Raw genomic sequence first — 20,682 nt, 5'->3', positions numbered from 1 at the left:
TGACCTAAATGGAAAAGAAATCTAAAAAAGAGGGAATACACATATAACCGACTGACTCTGCTGTACAGCAGAAACTAACAGAACACTGTAAAGCAATTATATCCCAATAAAAATTTTAAAAAGACAGAAATTGGAATAGGAGGCAGATATTTGAGAGAAATAACACATCTTAAGTGGGTAGTGGTCAAAACCATAAGTGGATGAGGTTACCTAGGGAGAATGAAGGGCAATCATGAAATACCCAAGGACTAACTTCTTGACAAAAACGGAAGTTTCGGGGTAGATGGGGAAATATCCACAAAGAAAAGGCTGAAGAGTCAGGGAAAAGAACTGAGTTAAAAATGGTGTCAAGGAAGCCAAAGGAATAAAGAATTTCAAGGAAGGAAGGAGGTGTAAACAATAGAATAAAGACTGAAAAGTATTCACTGCCTTTGGCATTTGGTGTCCCTTGAAAACAGTGGGGGACAGGAGAAATCAAACTACTGGGTAAAAGAGCTTCGAAAAACTAGGCAGAGGGGACAGAAAGAGAGGCACAGTCAAGAGACGTTTTTATTAAGGATGAAATAGTTCATAGGTTTAATAGGAGTGCCTGACAATTTAAGAGGGGAGATAACCAACTGAAAGGGATAGAATGACTGAAGGGATAGAATCAAAAGCATAAAAACGTATCTTCATAAAGGAGTAGCATAAACATACTGAGTACAGTTGGCGATTATTTCAAAGGTGGAAAGTAGGGATCTGAAACAGGAATTTGAAGCTGGCACTCACAGGGCCGTAACTCCCAAGACTATAACTTTCACAAGGACAGGAACTGATCAGTCTTTTTTTCTTGTCTACTTCAAACACAAGGAAGTTACTGAAAATGGGAAAAGGAGAGAGAGGACAGGGCCTAATAGGGCAAAAATCTAAAATATTCCCTAAAAAGAAGGCAGACCACTGACTACTGGCAGGTGGACAAAAGAAATCAGGGGCCAACTAAGGCTGCAGGCCATGGAGTACACAAGCCAGGATCTGCAGTACTCCAGGCCAGTAGGAAAGAAGGCAGGTTGGGAAAGGGTTGACAGACTGGGGACTTGGTCATGAAACTTGAACATCTCATGATCATGAGAAATATGAAAGTCAACAGGTAAGAAAGGGACGGATTACTGGCAGATCTTAATAGAGTAACTCTGTCAAAAGGCCTGGCTATGGATACTGGAGGTTGATGAAGAATAAGGTGACAATGAAACTTGGAATGTTGGGGAGCTGGGTAAGTCGATTATACATCTTTTGATGCATGTAGAGGAACAACTAGGTTAGCGTTTAGGTGAGCTAATAAGGAGGTAGGTTTACGCTTCCAAGAAGGGGCTTAAAAAATGATACAAGTAGAGGTAATCTGGAAATCTCATCAGGGTACTGACAAATTTTCAGCATTACCTTCCAACCCTGGTTAAGTTGTAAACAAAAGAATGAGTAGCTTCCAATAAAGTGGAACTGGCACTACATTCCTTGCCTTTCTCTCTTTTTTTTAAAGATGCTGTTGTCACTCTGTGGCCCTAAATAATGGCCATACAGTTTAGTCCAAATAGAAAGCTTTAAAATATCAACAACCTCAGATACACAGATGATACCATTCTAATGGCAGAAAGTGAAGAGGAACTAGATGGCCTCTTGATGAGGGTGAAAGAGGACAGTGAAAAAGCCAGCTTAAAACTCAACATTCAAAAAACTAACATCATAATATCTGATCCCAACACTTCAGGGCAAACAAAAGGGGAAAACATGGAAGCAGTGAAATTTCATTTTCTTGGGCTCCAAAATTACTGTGGATGGTGACTGCAGCCATGAAATTAAAAGACCCTTCCTTCTTGGAAAGAAAGCTATGACAAACCTGGGCAATGTATTAAAAAGCAGAGACATCACTTTGCCAACAAAGGTCCTCATAGCCAAAACTGTGGTTTTTCCAATAGTCACATATGGATGTGAGAGTTGGACCATAAAGAAGGCTGAGTGCTTAAGAACTGATGCTTTCAAATTGTGATGTTGGAGAAGGCTCTTGAGAGTCCCTTGGACTGCAAGGAGATCCAACCAGTCCATCCTAAAGGAAATCAACCCTGAATATTCATTGGAATGATGCTGAAGCTCTAGTACTTTGGCCACCTGATGGGACGAGCCAACTCATTAGAAAAGACCCTGATGCTGGGAAAGACTGAAGACAAAAGGAGAAGGGGGCAGAGGATAAGATGATTGGATGGCATCACCAACTCAATGGACATGAACTTGAGCAAATTCCAGGAGACAGTGAAGGACAGAGGAGCCTGGCATGCTGCAGTCCATGGGGTCGCAAAGAGTGGGACACAACTCAGCGACTGAACAACAACAGGAAAATAATGATTTCTAAGAAGGTGACAACTGAGGAGAAACCTGAGCGAAGTTAAAAAAGAATGTTCCTGAAAGAGAAAATTTTATAGACACTTCGGTGGTGAATGTTCTTGGCATGCTCAAAGAAGGGTAGGGGTACTGGGGTAGCAGAAACTAGCAAAGGGGAGTCAAGTGACTAGCTAGAGGTCAGGTCCCTCTCGACCTTGCAGACCATGGTAAGGACACCAACACTGTATAAGACAAGAAATAGTTTAGTATTAGGGAAATTAAGTATATCATTGAAGAATCAAAGCACAAAATAACTTACTGCAATTTGTCTTTTATCTGTTTCTCCTCTTTTATGATGAAGATCTAAAGGAATCAGTTAAGAATAATAAATTTAATACTATTACATATCATGATATAGAGTCTCTGTTCTGTTCTTCATTTTTTATTTAGAAAATACACAATATTAAATACTTCTTTAATTTACAGAAAATGAACTGTTCTAGTAACACACACATATGTTAATGAAAGGATACAAGTCAAATATTCCAAAATGGTAACATCCCATATGTAGTCATAGTAGGAGTCCATTGCATCATGACTGAAAAACAGAATTCAGTTATTTAATCTTCCTTAAGCAGAAAATTTCAACTCTATTTTAAAAACCATTCATACCTGTTTTGTTCCTGCAGTGATTTAAAGGCTGTTTTGTAGTCAATCTCTCTGAGGAACTGACATAAAATTGCCACCTACATAAACAAAGAATTGAAAATGGTTTCACATACTGAACTTATGGTTGCTGTGGGGAAGGGATAGTTAGGGATTTAGGGAAGGTCATGTACACACTGCTATATTTAAAATGGATAACGAACTACCAAGGACCTATTATACAGCACGTGGAACTCTGCTCGATGGTACGCGCCAGTCTGGATGGGCGGGGGCCTTAGGGGAGAATATATGCATGGCTGAGTCCCTTCACTGTTCACCCGAAACACCACAACGTTGTTAATCAGCTATACCCCAATACAAAATGAAAAGGTTCCAGTTTGGGGAAAAAATAATGACTCCTGGTTTTGCAGGGATAGTTTTTAATGACTCATGTCCAGAATGTATGCTTTGTCGCTCAGTCGTGTCCAGCTCTTGGTGACCCCATGGTCTGTAGCCTGCCAGGCTCCTTCCATGGGATTCTCTAGGCAAGAATACTGGAGTGGGTTGCCATGCCCTCCTCCAGGGGATATTCCCAACGCAGGGATTGAATCCTGCTCTCTGGCAGCAGGCGAATTCTTTACCATCTGAGCCACCAGGGAAGCCCTATGTCAAGAATATATTCTCTAACTTAAGAGGCCTTGCAGATCAGGCTGAATAAATGAGCTCGTATGTATGGAATCCATCCAATTTTAATGGTAAAAATCCTTACACATGTCTGTCTGCCCAATATTTTCTTCACCAGTAACTTAAATCATAAAATTTTCAGAGCTTTACTTGAATGAGAGGCTGACAAAAAGCCAGTTTAGAAAATCAAAGGAATGGAAAACTGACCAAAGTGTTACATGTTCAAGGACATACATCCAATGGATGTTCCTCCAATTAGGCCTTTCACAGCTGGCAAGTACAGAAGCTCATTTGGGCAACATGTAAGCTGCCAGTCTGCTTAAGATTAAAGACAGATCCATTTCAACCGGGTATGTAGGTCATAATGCTGATCTCTTTCTTAAATATTTATAGAAATTTAAAAATTATTATTCACATACCAAAACCTGAACCCTTTCAGAGTATAAAATTCAGTGGTTTTTTACTATATTCACAAAATTGTACAACCATCACCACTATCTAATTTCAAAACATTTCATTCCCCTACCCCAGAGGAAAAACTCCATATCCATTAGCAGTCCCTCTCCAGTTCCCTCCCACCTCCTCTCCCAGTCTCTGACAACCACTAACCTACACTGACTCTACCCATTTGCTTATTCTGGACATTTCATATAAAGGGCATCATACAAAACAAAGCTTTTTGTAATCTGGCTATTTTTTCACTCAACATAAAACGTATAGGATTCATCTCTGTTGTAGCATATATCAGTACTTCATCCCTGTTCATGGCTGAATAATATTCCACTATATAAATCTACCAGATTTTGTTTATCCATTCATCAGCAGATGAGCATTTGGGTTGTTTCCACTTTTGTCTATTATGAATAATGAATGTGCTGTGCTATAAACATTTCACATATAAATCCTTTCGTGGACAAATGTTTTCAGTTTTGTTGGTTATATACTTATGAGTGAAACTGCTGGGTCATACGGTAGGGAATTTGATGTTCACTTTCTTGAGCAGGCAGCAAACTGTTTTCCAAAAAGGCTGCCCCAATGTATATTCCTACCAGCCACATGAAGGTTCTAATTTCTCCACAGCCTCACCAATACTTGTTTCTGTCTTTCAATTACTGCCTCCTCATATGTGTGAAGTGATATCTCATTGTGGTATTGATTTACGTTTCCCTAATGATTAATATGGAACTTCCCTGGTGGCTCAGATGGTAAAGAATCTGCCTGCAATGCAAGAGACCCAGGTTCAATCCTTGGGTCAGGAAGATCACTGGAGAAAGCAATGGTTATCCACTCCAGTATTCTTGCCCAGAGAATCCCATGGAGAGAGGAGCCTGGCAAGCTATAGTCCATGGGGTCACAAAGAGTCAGACATGACTGAGAGACTAACACACACACAGTGATTAATGCACATATTACTCTTAAATATTAGATATACTTGAGAATGGCTTTTCTATTTATAAGGTTCAAAGGCCAATGTTTTGTAACCCACACTTTCATTTCGGTTAAAATTCTGTAAACTCTTAAAAAAAATTTAAAGATCATGCCAAATTCTTAAATGCCATAAATTTAAGGAATTATGACATGGAAAATACTTCCCAGTGCAATGCCTTGTATTTACTATAAACTCTAACTTACAAGACAATAGACCAACATCATAATTTTATAAACTAACCTGTGTGTGGCAATTCAGCAAAGAACAGCACTTTATCATTCGTTTTATTACCTATAAAAACAAAATTCTCATTATTTTAAAAAACTAATTGATAAGAATTGTAACAAATGTTCCACTCTGACGTGGGATGTCAATCACCAGGTAGGTTGTACATGTGCAGGGATAGGAAGAATAGAAGAACTCTATTATTTTTCACTCAATTTTGTTGTGAATCTAAAACTACTCTAAAAAACAGAACTTCTAATTTTAAAAACCTAATTATTAAAAGATTTTAAATCCTATTTAAGTCATTATTGTAAGTATTAAAAAATGCCATTTATTACATTATGATATTGGTAGCCTAAGCAGTACAGCATTTTGGGAGAAAATGAGTAAAATTTGAGATTGAAGAGACAGAATCAACATTAAAGGTTGAGTGGATATTGGTGGAAGGATTAGAAAAGAAAAGAGGATGACACTCAGGGTTTATGCTTGGTCAACTCAAAGGGCAAAACAAAGCTGACTGAAATTTCAGTGGGGGGTTATGTTTTTGTTCTGGTGTGGGAAGGTCATCAGGACAGACTGGTAGAGTAAGATGCTGAACCAGCCCTGGAGAGGCGGAGTTTGAGGTGTTTGGGGAAATCAAATCAGCAATGGCTTTGGGCACGGGAACCATGAAGCGGTCTGACCTGGAGCAATCAATCCATTTGGGAGTTACCACCACATTTATGGAAAAGAAGAAACTCAGGCAAAATGAGGCCCAGGAAAAAGAATGTTTTCAGACACTTCAGAAGCAAGCAAGCGCACAACAACAACTTTTACCTGGTCTGTATAAACATCTGGAGGCACAGCCTTGTTAAAGAAATCAGAGCACACAGCTCCTGCCTGAAGATAATAGTGAAGAGCCGCTGAATACTGATTTGTTGCTTGAAGCAGAAAACAGAGATAAAGATTATCTGTCATTAAATATGCAGCTAAAAAGACAGGGCCTCTTTTGTGAAGGGTCAGGTATTACTACTTCATGTGTGACAAAGCAGATTCAAACCACAGACCTAGGGGTAACGCTTAGCCAGGGCAAGAATGAGAAAAATTGGCTTTATTATTTCAACCACTTTAAAGAAGCCCTATATATAGATTGTTTTCTTCTAAGACTGATTAGCCAAAATTTTACCTCAGATTTCTTGTCAAACTTACTAGTGCAGAACTTAGTACTTGGAGGCATTTATTTCCCAAATGCCTATACTAGAAACAGATCTTATTTTTCTGAGACAGTTTAGAATCAGAAAATTTACTCTGAATAAAGATATTAAGATCCTGAAAATAAATTCTTTGCAGGGCTAGGGTAACCATAAGCATTAAAGCTGGCAATTATTGGGCTTCCTGGTGGTCCAGTAGTTAAGATTCCGCCTTGCAATAATGCAGGGGACACCGGCTCCATCCCGGATCCATGAAGATCCCACATGCCTGGGAGCGACTACGCCCAGGCACCACACACCCACTGAGCCTGAGCTCTGGAACCTGCGGGTCACAGCGCCTGAGCCCGCGTGCAGCACCACTGAAGCCCCCAGGCTCTGGGGCCTGTGCTGTTACAGAAGAAGCCCGCGCACTGCAACTGGAGAGCAGCCTCTGCTCTTTGCAAACAGAGAAAAGCCCTCAAATGGCAACGAGGCCCAGCACAGCCATAAACAAAGACCTGTTTGTTAATTGGCCATTGTTTGTTCCAAAAATAATACAGAAGAAAGCAAGGATGATGCAGGTGAGGGTACAGATGAAATAAGACTGGCCCTGAGTTAATTACTGCTAAAACTGGGTGGCAACAAATCTCTTCCCATGAACACAAATAATTATCAAGAGTGCCTAGACACATTTTAGAACCTTTAAAATAGCAATTGTGCAAACTAAACTTAAACCTCCTAAGAATGTTTTACCAACTTTTCAGATGATCACTTACTATGGGAAAAAAAAAACAAACAGAAAAAAGGTGGTCAACATAAAATTAAAAACATCTGAATCAAAGACTCAGAAAAATGCATACATATAACAGTAACAATTACTCTCCATTTCATCTTGGAAGATTTAGAGAATGTCAAAAATAAGACTCAAGTTTAATAAAGTACCGTAATAGTAAGTGTAACATATTTATTTTCACTTCTAAAAGAGTTACAAACACATAGCAGTGACACATGTCACTTACCAAAATAAATGTCCGCCTGAATAATTAACCAGGAGTGGTTGTTTGGGTTTATACTGAGGGCATACCGAACTAGCTCTTTCACTGTGATTGCTACAGCTTCAAAATCCACTGACTGGAGGCTGCAGGAAAAACAATACGCGTAATTTAGGAGTCAACTTCACAAATCTATACACACATTTATTAAAACAAACAAACAAAAGAGTCAAAATTTAAGTGAACATAAATACAATGCTAAATATTACTAGCAGTAAATATTTTAAAACTATCAAAACAACTGAATCAGAGGACGTGTGATCAGCTAACTTTTTATATGGGGCTGAAAACAATCTGATTTTTGTTTCCTTTCCCCAAAATGCCAAAGAAGGTAAACCAGGCCACTCTAAGAGTATCTTTAAACATTTTACAATGTAAAGCACAAAAAGGTGGTATGATATGACCCTATCTCCACTTTTTATGCATAACTTACAGGCAACAAAATTTTAAAGAGATACACTGATAAAAATTTTCCAAATGATTTTTAAGTTCTATTATCTAGAGAAAGCTACAAAAACCAAGGGTTCAAACACCAACAATACTGCTATATGTGGCCTTAAATACATCCTGTGGCTTCTTCTAAGAGTAACTAACTCCTCTGGATTAGATGTTTCACTGGGTTAGGGGCAAGATATGGCAAGTGTCATCTCGGCAATGCATTTGGAAGCAATGAAGAATCCAAAAAATGAGAGGGGAATGGGGCCAGCTGCTCTGAGCCTGATTAAACCCGGAAATTCTGAGACACAGAATAAGATGACAGAAGTGTGAGGATAAAAGCCAGGCCAGCACCCAGGAAACACAACCACAGCTCCTACCTCCCGGAAGCAATGAGACCCAACGGTAGGGAAAACAGGCTTTTGATTCAGAAGCATACCACAGTTCAAGTCCCGGCTCTATCATTTACGAGATGAACTTGGACAAGGACAATCTCTGTTGCCCTGAGGAGCTAAATTTTACCATACTTCACCCCTGTTCCCAGTGTAGTGGGAAAGTATCGTGGTGCTACTAGCAAACACCCAACTGTCTGTTTACAAGTGATTTGTTTCTGGCTGCTCTAGGTCTTCATTTTTGCAAGTGGGCTTTATTTAGCTGCAGTGAGCAGGAATTGCTCTGGAGTCAAGGTGCGCGGGCTTCTCCTTGTGCTGGCTTCTCTTGCTGCCTCTTGCAGGCCCCAGAGCACACAGGCTTTCAGCAGTTGCAGCTCACAGGCTCAGTAGTTTTGGCACACCAGCTTAGTTGCCCTTGGCATGCGGGATCTTCCGGGACCAAGGAACCTTCCTGAACCTTGTCCCCGTGCACTGGCTGGCAGATTTTTAACCACTGGATCACCAGGAAACTCCCTGTGCCAAGTCACTTCAGTCATGTCCGACTCTTTGTGACCATACGGACTGAGCCTGCCAAGCTCCTCAGTCCATGGGATTCTCCAGGCAAGATTACTGGAGTGGATTGCCATGCCCTCCTCCAGAGGATCTTCCCAATCCAGGAGTCAAACCCGTGTCTCCTGCAGCTCCTGCATTGCAGGTACATTCCTTACTGCTGAGCCACCAGGGAAGCCTACAACTAATTTATTTACGATTATTTAAATAAGTTAAGGGCTTCCTTGGTGGCTCAGATGTTAAAGAATCTGCCTGCGATGCGGGAGACCTGGGTTGCAGGAGACCTGGTAAGTGGACAGGCTGGGCCTCAAGCTCTCAGAGTCTGGCTCGGAACCTCTATGACAAACCACTGCCTCATTTATAAACACACACTGAAAAAAATCAATCAGTACTTTATAATCTAAACTTAGGCTGAAGTAGTAACACCTAAGACTTATAACCAAAGGCAAACGGGGATTTCCCCAGCGCCCCAAAGCAGGGGACACGGGTTCGATCCCTGGTTGGGGAACTAAGATCCCACATACCACAGCATAACTAAGCCTCCACGCCACAACTGGTGAGCCCGGGGCTCTGGAGCCCACACTCTGCAACCAGAGCCCCGTCACCACTGGAGAAAGCCTGTGCACCGCAATGAAGACAGCATAGTAAAAAAAAAAAAGCAGTATGATCTCTACCTGATTAATGGACTGCTATTTTACAAATTTTACATTAAAATATCTGCAGTTATTTGCTTCAGGAAGCACGGTGCTGCTTTGGGAACCAAGCCTTGTAAGTGGAGGCAAGGGTCACTCACCACTTTGGGTCCTCCAAAATCCCTGTCCGAGAGAGCTTCCCATCTCTGAGACTGTTTACCTACCTACTACAATCTTTTCTTTTTCAGAGATGCCTTTATTAAGAGCAATAAAATATGCCTAGATTTCTGTGCCTGCCCTTCAGGCACAAAGAAGATGACTAGGGGCTAGGGGAGAAAAGAAGAGTCATTTACGTGAGGAAACAAATGGACTCTCCTGAGTAAGAAGCTGGCATCTGTGGGAAGAGAAAAATGTAAACGGTTTCTTCTTCCACAAAAGGAAGAACATTGTCTTCTCCCCTTAGTTGTCCGCCTCTTACTGCGGTTCCCAGGTGATAAAAGGAAGAGAGAAGAGTTCGTAAAGTAATTAAAGAATTTCTTAAGGTAACGAAAAAGAATTGGGGACTTCTGACAATCAGTATTAGAAAAGCCAGGTAGAACGTCATCCTTTTATTAGCCTCCATTTTCTAATTCCACCACTGACAAGAAATCGGGACTACTGAGAGACTGTCTGCTGCATCGCTTCAGTCGCGCCTAACTCTGTGCAACCCCATAGACGGCAGCCCACCAGGCTCCCCCGTCCGTGGGATTCTCCAGGCAAGAACACTGGAGTGGGTTGCCATTTCCTTCTCCAATGCATGAAAGTGAAGAGTGAAAGTGAAGTCGCTCAGTCGTGTCCGACTCTTAGTGACCCCATGGACTGCAGCCTACCAGGCTCCTCCGTCCATGGGATTTTCCAGGGAAGAGTACTGGAGTGGGGTGCCACTGATTCAATCTAAGGCTAGTACACTTCAGCTCTTAGTTATGCCTGATGCATAATTTCTAGGAAGCTCATTACTGTAATAGAGAAATATGAAGTTGGCTACAGAGTCGCAACAAATTGCAGTCTTTTAATCAAATTATTCAAGTTTATCTATATCAGTCAGGATAGTTTATATAAATATATATATATATATAAAAAACAATTTAATAAAATGTAAGCTATAATACTTCTTACTTGGGGATGGAGGATGGCCAGATAGAAATATGTTCAGCTGTAATATCATTCACAATGTCCTCCTTATTTAAAAAAAAAAGAAAAAAAAGAGTGTGATTTAAAAAGAACTTTCTTTCAAAAATTTTTTTAGATGAAATTATGAAATACTGACCCGGACGTTGTGAAGTTTCACAAAGAGTGACAAAATAATAGTCAAAACCAATGGTTCCTATGAGAAAGAAAACAAAGAATCCTTAAATATTATATATATCTTAATATTTCTCTATCAGCCTCAAGGATACCAAGTACTTTCCTTCAAAAGATTCTTACCCTTTTGGAAATTATCACCTGCTTTAGTTAGGAGTACACTAGAGATTAACATTATTTTTAATCTCATGAAAGAAATCACAACACACAATTAACACAAAAATGACCAAATTTAGGTGTCTGTCCTCCCACGTCTTTTGAAATTGAATTAAAAGAACTCCTTCCCACTAGTACTTCCAGCTACCTCTAAAAACAATTGTCTTCTTATTCCTCAAACTAATATTCAGGGACTTCCCTGGTGTTCAGTGGTTAAGACTCCATGCTTCCACTGCAGGGAACACGGGTTTGATCCCTGGTGGGAGAACTAAGATCCACAAGCTGTGTGGAACAGCTGTTTACAGAATGGAATTTAAAGAGTGGAATCTATGTCCAATAAACAAATATGATATTAAACCTATCAAAAGAATTAAAGTTAGGATTCAGATACCTAGCCCTATTATGAAGACTTCTTTACAATTTAAAAATACCTACTGTACTCACTAAAACAGAGTATGGTAAGTGCAAAATAAACTTCTCCATTCAGACTATCCCATCCTCAAAAAAAATGATCACCAAAGATAAAAAGCACATTAACAGGTTACTTAAATAATCAGCATTTTAACACTCAATAATTTTTTTTATCATATCCTCATAAATCAGCAATAGTAGTTAGACCCACTTTTACAAAACTTACCCTTAATCTTTTGAGGAAAGAAAGCAGTTCACTCCTACAAAGACACAAATTTTTGTATATACATTTAATACCAGAAATTCAAAATAAAAACAAGAAAGTAAATTCTAGGTGAAGTTCTAGTCCTAACTTTTCAGTTCTGTATGTATAAAAGAGTAATAATAGTCTATTGTTATACTAACCTAATAAAATATCTTTCCTGTTTTAATTACATGTGACATCTTCAGTACTATCCAACCAGACACTGTTGATAGGAAATACACAGGTATTTCCTAAGTTGGTGCTATTAGACAAGTCCATCCCAGATCAGCACCAGAGAATTCTTACATTGTCCATTTTTATGATATACAAGGATAATGACAGAGGTTCTTAAAACAGTACAAAATAGTATAAATAACTTAAAAGATAAACTGATAGAAACATACCGATACATTATACCTAATGTAGATTCCCTCTGCTTTATTAAACTAACTCTGCCATCATTTCCTCGTTTGTGTTGACTGGACACACTACAGATCTGAACCACAACTTCCCAAAGGTCTTTAGCAGTCCGTCTACTTTCTTTAGGGCCCGGAAGTTCTTTGCATGTAGCTGCTAAAAGCTGTCCAAGCTATAACATGAAAAACAGAAAACACACAGAAGATAATCTGTAATGTCATACATGCTATTTCTATTACTGAGAACATTTGAACAAAGATCGAAACTGGCCGCACAGAGGAAGCACAGTTATTTGATGCTGGCCTCTATCTGACCACTGGGGGATTTAGAGCTCCCTGTCCACTGACAGATCTGAATCAGATCTGGGAAAAGGATCCTCTGGTTCCACCACATTACAAACCTTGTTTCTAAACAACCAGTCTAAGGAGAACAAAAACAGCATAGTCTAATGAGGATAAAAGTGAAACAAGGCAGAGAGACATGCTATTAAGTGGGGGGAAAAAGTTGCTAAATACACTTACTATGATCCCACTTGAAAAAAAAAAAAAAAGCCTGTAATGGAATATATACATGACAGTGTTAACTATAAAAGCCCAGAGATGAGATTAAAATAGTGGTTAAATTTCACTCACACCCACACATTATTTTTTTTTTTTTAATGAAAAAAATGAGGAAAAAATATAGACACTGAAGTTGGCAGAACAGAGGAACAAGATTTAGAGCAACTTTTCTCTAAGGAAAATGGTAGCAACTGGGGATGTAACTACTGTTGATGTGAGGAGGCAGAATTATGGAAGCACAGATTACTGAAAGGGACTGATCTGAACAAAGGAAGCCTTCAGGACCTAAGGTGGAGAAGGATCCAGAACGAACACACACAGCACACACCCCGGCAGAAGTGCAGGAGCATGAGAAAGCACCGTGAGGACGGGGCTGGGAGCGCGCCGGCACCGCGGGCAGGCTGGAGGGCAGGCCAGGAAGGAGAGGCTCCCGCACCTTGAGAGGCCGGCGGGCGCGGCCCAAGCCAGGCCTTTGTCCTGCACCACTGCGACCTAAGTGAGCACCAACCTCTCCTCCTCCTCCCACCAGCCAGCCCCCTATAATCCAAGTGCCCGTCAACGCTGTACATTTTCCTAGACTACACTACCCCCACCCTGATCCGCGAGGGAGGCTGGAGAGTTTTTACTATTTCGAAAGGTCTTTAGTCACGTGCTTAAGAGCTTCTTTCCTTTTTGTGATAAGCAGGTATTTAAAGAAATAAAATACATAAAAGAATGGAAAATAAAATCGATTTAAATCACTTACTGTTTCACTACCCAGGGATAATGACTATTAATACCCTTCCAGACTCTTCCCTATGCATGTGTATTAATATTCCACATGAAATTCAAAGTCTGAAAGGTGCTCTACACTGTATAATTTTTAATACACATCCCACACTCTGGACTTCTTTCTCTACTTTCTCCTCTACGCTAACAAGGGAACAAGGGGCCAGCTAAGGAAGGAGGCACGCAAAACCCTAACCCAGATGAGACAATGGGACGACTGAGTGGCCCTGCAGCAAGGTCACCCCTTACCCTTCCTCCTCTGCAGACAGATAGGGGAAGTGCAGGAAGCAGGGCCTAACCGAGCCCAGGGTTAGGTAACCGACAGCACAGCCTTCTGCACTGCAGGCCCTCAAACACGTGGCCAACCTCTCTGGTGCACGGCTCCACCGAATTCAGTTCTGTATCATCTGCTAAGATGAACAAAGAGAGAAGCTACAGCACCATCTTAATACCAAGCCACCATTCTCAGTGGACATAACCATCTTGAAAAAAAACGGTGCTCTCATCTGAGGGCTTACTAAAGCCTAAAGGACTGCTGGGCATAATTAGAAAAATTCCCTAAATATGAGGAACTCCCATCTCACAAAATTGACTAAAAACACAGGTATAATCCAAAGTCTGAAATTACAAAGAGAAGGATAATTCAGGGACAACAATATATTTTTATGAACAATCAGAAAGAAAACAAAAAAGGAGGGAAAACCAAAAAAATCAGTAACCCTCCAAAGAGCTGAAATAAAATGAGCTGTTTTTCAAAAGACATACATGAAATAAGAAGGAAGAAACAAATAACCGAAGACAAATGTAAAAATCTTGCAAGGTTCCCAGACAGCCATCAATTTAAGGGACTATGTACCAAAGATGAGATGAGGGCAGATAAGAACAACAAAAGGTAATACAAGCACTAAGAAAAGAATAAGGGCATCCCTGGTGGTCCAGAAGTTAAGAATCTGCCTTGAAATTTAGGGGATACAGGTACGATCCTTGGTCAGGGAAGATCCCACATGCCGCAGGGCACCTAAACCCACAAGCTGCAATTATGGAAGCCGTGCGCCCTAGAACCTGTGCTCTGCAGCAAGAGAAGCCACCACGATGAGAAGCCCCCAATCGCCATAACCAGAGAAATCCCAAGGGCAGCAACAAAGATAAATAAATAAGCATTTTTACAAAAGAATAAAGAAACTTGGGATGAAATTCATACATAAAGTCTTAAATCATGAAACTTCTTCTTTTTAAACTGTAAGACCAAAAAGGGAGAAACGCTCACTGCTTCTTCAGGGCAAACACAGCATTAACAAATGAGGGAAAACATCTCCGTATTTTTCAAGTTCTCTGCACAGAGAAGTACTTTCAGTGGTACAGGAGAGACGCAATTAAGAAAGAAAAATAAACAACATACCATCAATTCACTGAATGAATTCTTTCACATGGAAATAATTACTAACACCAAACATACGCACTAATAAGGGGGCTTCCAGTGGTAAAGAATCCACCTACCAATGCAGGAGACATAAGAGACTCAGGTTCTATCCCTGGGTCGGGAAGATCCCTTGGAGGAGGGCAAGGCAACCCACTCCAGTATTCTTGCCTGGAGGATCCCCATGGACAGAGGAGCCTGGCAGGCTACAGTCCATAGGGTCACAAAGAGTCAGATACAACTAAAGTGACTTTGCAAGCACACTAGTAAGAATCAGGCATCAACTTAAGAGAGTTTAATAGGCTTTGAGGAAGGGTAAGGAGTACGTCAAGGCTGTATATTGTCACCCTGCTTCTTCAACTTCTATGCAGAGTACATCATAAGAAACACTGGGCTGGAAGAAGCACAAGCTGGAATCAAGATTGCCGGGAGAAATATCAATAACCTCAGATATCCAGATGACACGACCCTTACGGCAGAAAGTGAAGAGGAACTAAAAAGCTTCTTGATGAAAGTGAAAGTGGAGAGTGAAAAAGTTGGCTTAAAGCTCAACATTCAGAAAATGAAGATCATGGCATCTGGTCCCATCACATCATGGAAAATAGATGGGGAATCAGAGGAAACAGTGTCAGACTTTATTTTTCTGGGCTCCAAAATCACTGCAGACGGTGATTGCAGCCATGAAATTAAAAGACGCTTACTCCTTGGGAGGAAAGTTATGACCAACCTAGATAGCATATCCAAAAACAGAGGTGTTACTTCGCCAACAAAGGTCCGTCTAGTCAAGGCTATGATTTTTCCTGTGGTCATGTATGGATGTGAGAGTTGGACTGTGAAGAAAGCTGAGAGCCGAAGAATTGACACTTTTGAACTGTGGTGTTGGAGAAGACTCATGAAGTCTCTTGGACTGCAAGGAAATCCAACCAGTCCATCCTAAAGGAGATCAGTCCTGGGCGTTCTTTGGAAGGAATGATGCTAAAGCTGAAACTCCAGTACTTTGGCCACCTCATGCGAAGAGTTAACTCATTGGAAAAGACCCTGATGCTGGGAGGGATTGGGGGCAGGAGGAGAAGGGGACGACAGAGGATGAGATGCCTGGATGGCATCACTGACTCAATGGACATGAATTTGAGTGAACTCCAGGAGTTGGTGATGGACAGGGAGGCCTGGCGTGCTGCAATTCATGGGGTTGCAAAGAGTCAGACACGACTGAGCGACTGAACTGAACTGAAGGTGCTCACATGGAAATGGGTACAGTTCATCCCTGGCAGCTCCCTCAGTTCTACCCCAGGTACTCCAGAGCTAAAGTCAGGGTCTGACTACATCAATCAAGAAAAACTAATTAACTTCTCACTAGTTTAGGATTATACCAAAATGTTGTCTGTTAACGAAATAATTTTTGCTTACATTTTCATAACTATATGTTACTAGAAAAAAAATATTAAGAGAGGACAAACTCAAATGCCTTAATTATCAAAAACTATACTCTTACCTGCAAACCAATATATTTGTCCACACTTATATTCAAACTTAGAAACTGGATAAGTTCCCTAAGGAGTACAGATCTAAAGAAACTGGTCCAATAATCCCACCCTAATAATTCTTTTATTTAGATTAAACATGAATTACCTTCACAAACGGATTACTCTGGAGTAGAAATGCAGGAACTTGCAGAGTAAGGTATTCATTTTCCCTCCAGTTTAACATAAAAGCCACACACTCCTCAGAAATAACTTGGCGAAAAGGAATATCTAAAAAGCAAAGAAGAAAGTAGTTAGAATTACTACCATAACATTAAAAGAACAAAGCAAATAGGTGCTCAGATTCCAGTTGAGTAAATGAAAAACAATAGTTACAGATGAAAAAAATAGAAAAACACTAACATTTTATACTTTTCTTCTAGAAAGTCTAATATTTTCCAATAATAGACTGCCACAGTTTCCACTACTAATCAACAAAATTCTCCACTAACACCTTAAGATGCCTAATACTCTACTGTAGAAGTGTAGGAGTTGGTATCTAGCCTCTACAAATTTATAATTTAAATGTGTGAATAACCATACAAACAAAACAAATATATGATGGTACAGTATAACCTTCTAGCATATTTAGAGTGCAGAAACAGGTAAACTATGTGTAAAACCTGCAGTAAGTCTAAACTAATATTTTTCATTTTTAATAGTTTTTCTGAGTATAGCATGATAAATATTCATGACACAAATCATTTACTCATTCAAAAAATATTATACCAGCAACAATTTTAAATAAAGATATGAGGAAAAAAGTCACTCAGAATTGACAATTATTTCCTTTGAAATAAATATAATATTAAATACAACTGAATTTTTATAGCTCTAAGTATATAATAGTCAGGTTTTAATGTATTTCAAGAAAGAGGAAAAGAAACCCACTGAATACTAAATAACAATGTTGACACTTAAAATGGGGAGAGCTAGATTTTTCAGTCTTTCTAAAAAGTCTGTACCTGTGGCTATTAGTTTAATACCTCACTTTATTCCAAAAAGGCAACTGGAAACGACAAAAAAGAGGCATAAGAACACAGAAAAATTAAATAAGAATACACTCTTTGCATTATCTTCTTAAATAAGGAATGAAGACATAAGTAACTTTAATGTCCCAGTGCACAACGCTCCACTGCGCATTGCTCACTACACACTTTGCAGAAGGAACGCCAGACAGCCTCTGGCTCCAGGCTCCCTTTCTTCACTGGGCACTTCTCATTAGAGGGTCCACAACTGTTCTTAGAGAAGAATTAGCATCTAGAGTGGGGATCAATTCTTCCTAACAGTACACCCTTTCCCTTCTCATTTCCAACACTGTTTACAACACAAAGTATGGGAAAAACAGATGAACATTCAATAAATCAAGGGAGGGAAGGAAGGAAGGAAGAAGGGAAGGAAAAGTATGTGAACCCCAAACTATTCAAATGACAACAAGGTAGTACAAAGAGACTGTAATGATATGAAGGCATTTCCAATGATTTCAAAGAGTAAAAGCACAGGGTTAAGGTGAACTGATGAGTTCAAAACACAGTTTTGTCTCTTACTTCATGGCCAAATTCTTTAACCTTCGTTTCTTGATTTACAAAACAGGGATAATTAAAGAAGCAGCTACATCATAGAGATGCCGTGAGGTCTAAATCAGTTATGTACTAAGTTTTTAGAACAATGTCAGACATATAGTTAGCAGCACTCAATAGATGTTAGGATTTTAAAAATTGTTTTTGCTTTTCATTTCAGAGAAATTACATATGACAAAACCAATCTTCAACCTTTAAAATGAAAACACTCTGTTGACAGTATATATTAATTAAATCAATTCTTATTAAGATACTGAAGGGCACTGACATATTAAAACTCAAAGGAATTCTATCTCTAGAGTGCTAAAAGTCACAATGTCTTTAAGAAAACACAATGTTACTAACAATTAATTCAAAAGGCCCAGAAAACCAGCAGCCATTTGTTTGGACACATTATTAGCACCTTCCTTGATACTTCTACAACATAAATTTTACTGTGTATAGTATTAAATGTGTACAGTATGACTGAAATGCTCTGCTAAGCTGCTAAGTCACTTCAGTTGTGTCTGACTCTGTGCAACCCCATAGACGGCAGCCCACCAGGCTCCTTCGTCCTTGGGATTCTCCAGGCAATAACACTAGAGTGGGCTGCCATTTCCTTCTCCAATGCATAAAGTGAAAGTGAAAAGTGAATGTGAAGTCGCTCAGTCGTGTCCAATCCTCAGCGACCCCATGGACTGCAGCCTTCCAGGCTCCTCCATCCATGGGATTTTCCAAGCAAGAGTGCTGGAGTAGGGTGCCATTGCTTTCTCCGTGAAATGCTCTAAATATTATTAAAATATGCAAAATTAAGAAACTTAATTTACTTAACTAAGCAAGATTATATGTAACACAGATGATAATTCTTATTTAAGCCCCTTTTCATAAGACATTTTTGGACCTGTCAAACCTATTCCTAAAGTGAGCACAAGTGAGTTTCTGACCCACTGGCAATCATTTTGAGGGCTGTCTATGGCAAGCAATGAGGAAATAAACCTTCAACATGCAGCTTCAAGGACATTTTGATTCTTCTAACAGAATATCTTAAAACTGCAATATAATTTCTATAGTGTGCTGAAAGGTGTACCCTCAGAATTTATGTCCATATGAAACCTCAGAAGGTGATCGTACTCAGAAACTGGGTCTCTGAAGATGTGTTAGTTAAAATGTACAAGTCACATTGTATCAGGGCAGACCCTAAATCCAGTGACTGGTGCCATTATGAGAGGGCAGGTGGGGACAGGGATGAGGACACGGACGGACACACATACGAGAAGGCCACAAAATGACACACACACACACACGAGAAGGCCACGTGAAAGAGACAAAGACGAGTGATGCAGCCGCAAGCCCAGGAATGCCAAAGGCTGCTGGGAGCCACTCGAGACTACAGAGGAGCAACAGCCTTCAAAGGAAGCATGGCCCTGCAGACCCCCTGATTTCAAACATCTCATCAGCAGAACTGTAACAAATATATTTTCGGTACTAATATATGGCACTCCTAGAACAGTTTTCTACACCTCCCCCAATGTTCTCGAGTGAACTCCATATCTGAACTGTTTTAAAAGAAAATTAATTTTTTCATTGATGGTTAAAAAGTCCTGTAAATATTCTTTTAGAATCTTCCCCACAGTTACTTGAGTACTAAAGTCCTGAAATTTGGCTTTGTGAAAGTGTCTTACCAGGAAGCCTCATTTCCAGATATCCTCGGACCCTACTAATAAGATCAGAAGGAGGTCTCTCTCCTGACTGCCCTGTTCCAGCTTCATGCGTATAAATATCCAAAAGCAGCATCTCATTCAGCATGACCTGACGAAGTTTTGGTGAGAATTCTGTCACCAACTCCAAACAAGCAGCAAATAGCTGTTTAGCATGGGAAAAGTCCTATAAAAAGAATAGCAGAATGGTCTGAATCACCTTTCCTCTGAAGTGAGAAAAATGTCTTTATAAGTACAGAACAAAGAGAAGAACTGATTTAAATGGTGAACACTGGTTATCTCGAGGAGTGAGGCTAGATTATCACCTTTTTACTTATCATCTCTGCATTACTGATTTATTCCAATAAATATTTAATACTTTATATACATATATTTTTTGGCTTCACCACATGGCATACAGGATGTTAGTTCTCCGTGGTGGTGGTGCAGATATATATCGTGGTTTAGTTACTAAGTCATATCCAACTCTTGCTACCCTGTGGACTGTAGCCCACCAGGCTCCTCTGTCCATGGGATTTGCCAGTCAAGAATTCTGGAGTGGGTTGCCATTTCCTTCTCCAGGGGATCTTCCTGACCAGGCATCAAACGCATGCCTCCTACAGTGGAAGCATAAGTCCAAACCACTGGACCTCCAGGGAATTCCCTGTAATTTTTAAAAAACATTCAATAAACAATCAGTATAATATGCATGATGTATTACTAAAGAAGTTTTACATAAACTATAACAAAACTAAAAGGTTTATATAAATGTTACATACAATATACATATATTATACAGGTATAAAATTTCATGATTAAATACCCTTCACCTAAGACAGTAAGAATTAGACCTTACCCCCTTCCACAAGGTTCCACATTCTAAAATTCTGCACACAACCCTATTAGCCTATATAACTGACTAACAAATAAAACAAATAGGATATGATCTAAGCCCTTTCCTACACATCTCCTTCTAATTTTTCCAAAACACAGCCATTACTCATTCTCTCTCTTTCCACATGCTCTTATAA

General features: G+C 39.8%; 1 protein-coding gene across 2 annotated transcripts in view; it reads right to left on the bottom strand.

Moving 5' to 3' along the window:
- The window catches only part of INTS8 (integrator complex subunit 8), a 45,829-nt gene that overhangs the window by 1,068 nt on the left and 24,079 nt on the right, over positions 1–20,682 (bottom strand). Inside the window, exons 15-26 of one of the 2 annotated variants that reach the window (XM_006076264.4) lie at positions 19,637–19,838; positions 16,505–16,626; positions 12,118–12,302; positions 11,696–11,729; positions 10,868–10,924; positions 10,717–10,778; positions 7,521–7,639; positions 6,149–6,252; positions 5,348–5,398; positions 3,022–3,095; positions 2,883–2,947; positions 2,669–2,712 (exon numbers count right to left, since the gene is read on the bottom strand). In XM_006076264.4, coding sequence (XP_006076326.1) covers positions 2,669–2,712; positions 2,883–2,947; positions 3,022–3,095; positions 5,348–5,398; positions 6,149–6,252; positions 7,521–7,639; positions 10,717–10,778; positions 10,868–10,924; positions 11,696–11,729; positions 12,118–12,302; positions 16,505–16,626; positions 19,637–19,838 — 1,119 coding nt within the window. The remainder of the gene's footprint in view (positions 1–2,668; positions 2,713–2,882; positions 2,948–3,021; positions 3,096–5,347; positions 5,399–6,148; positions 6,253–7,520; positions 7,640–10,716; positions 10,779–10,867; positions 10,925–11,695; positions 11,730–12,117; positions 12,303–16,504; positions 16,627–19,636; positions 19,839–20,682) is intronic. The other variant, XM_025265046.3, reaches the window with a different exon arrangement.

The sequence above is a fragment of the Bubalus bubalis genome, chromosome 15, assembly GCF_019923935.1.
Source record: "Bubalus bubalis isolate 160015118507 breed Murrah chromosome 15, NDDB_SH_1, whole genome shotgun sequence".
NCBI lineage: Eukaryota > Metazoa > Chordata > Mammalia > Artiodactyla > Bovidae > Bubalus > Bubalus bubalis.
The sequence above is the reverse complement of the archived record's forward strand: the minus strand, read 5'-3'. Positions and strand labels throughout refer to the sequence as shown.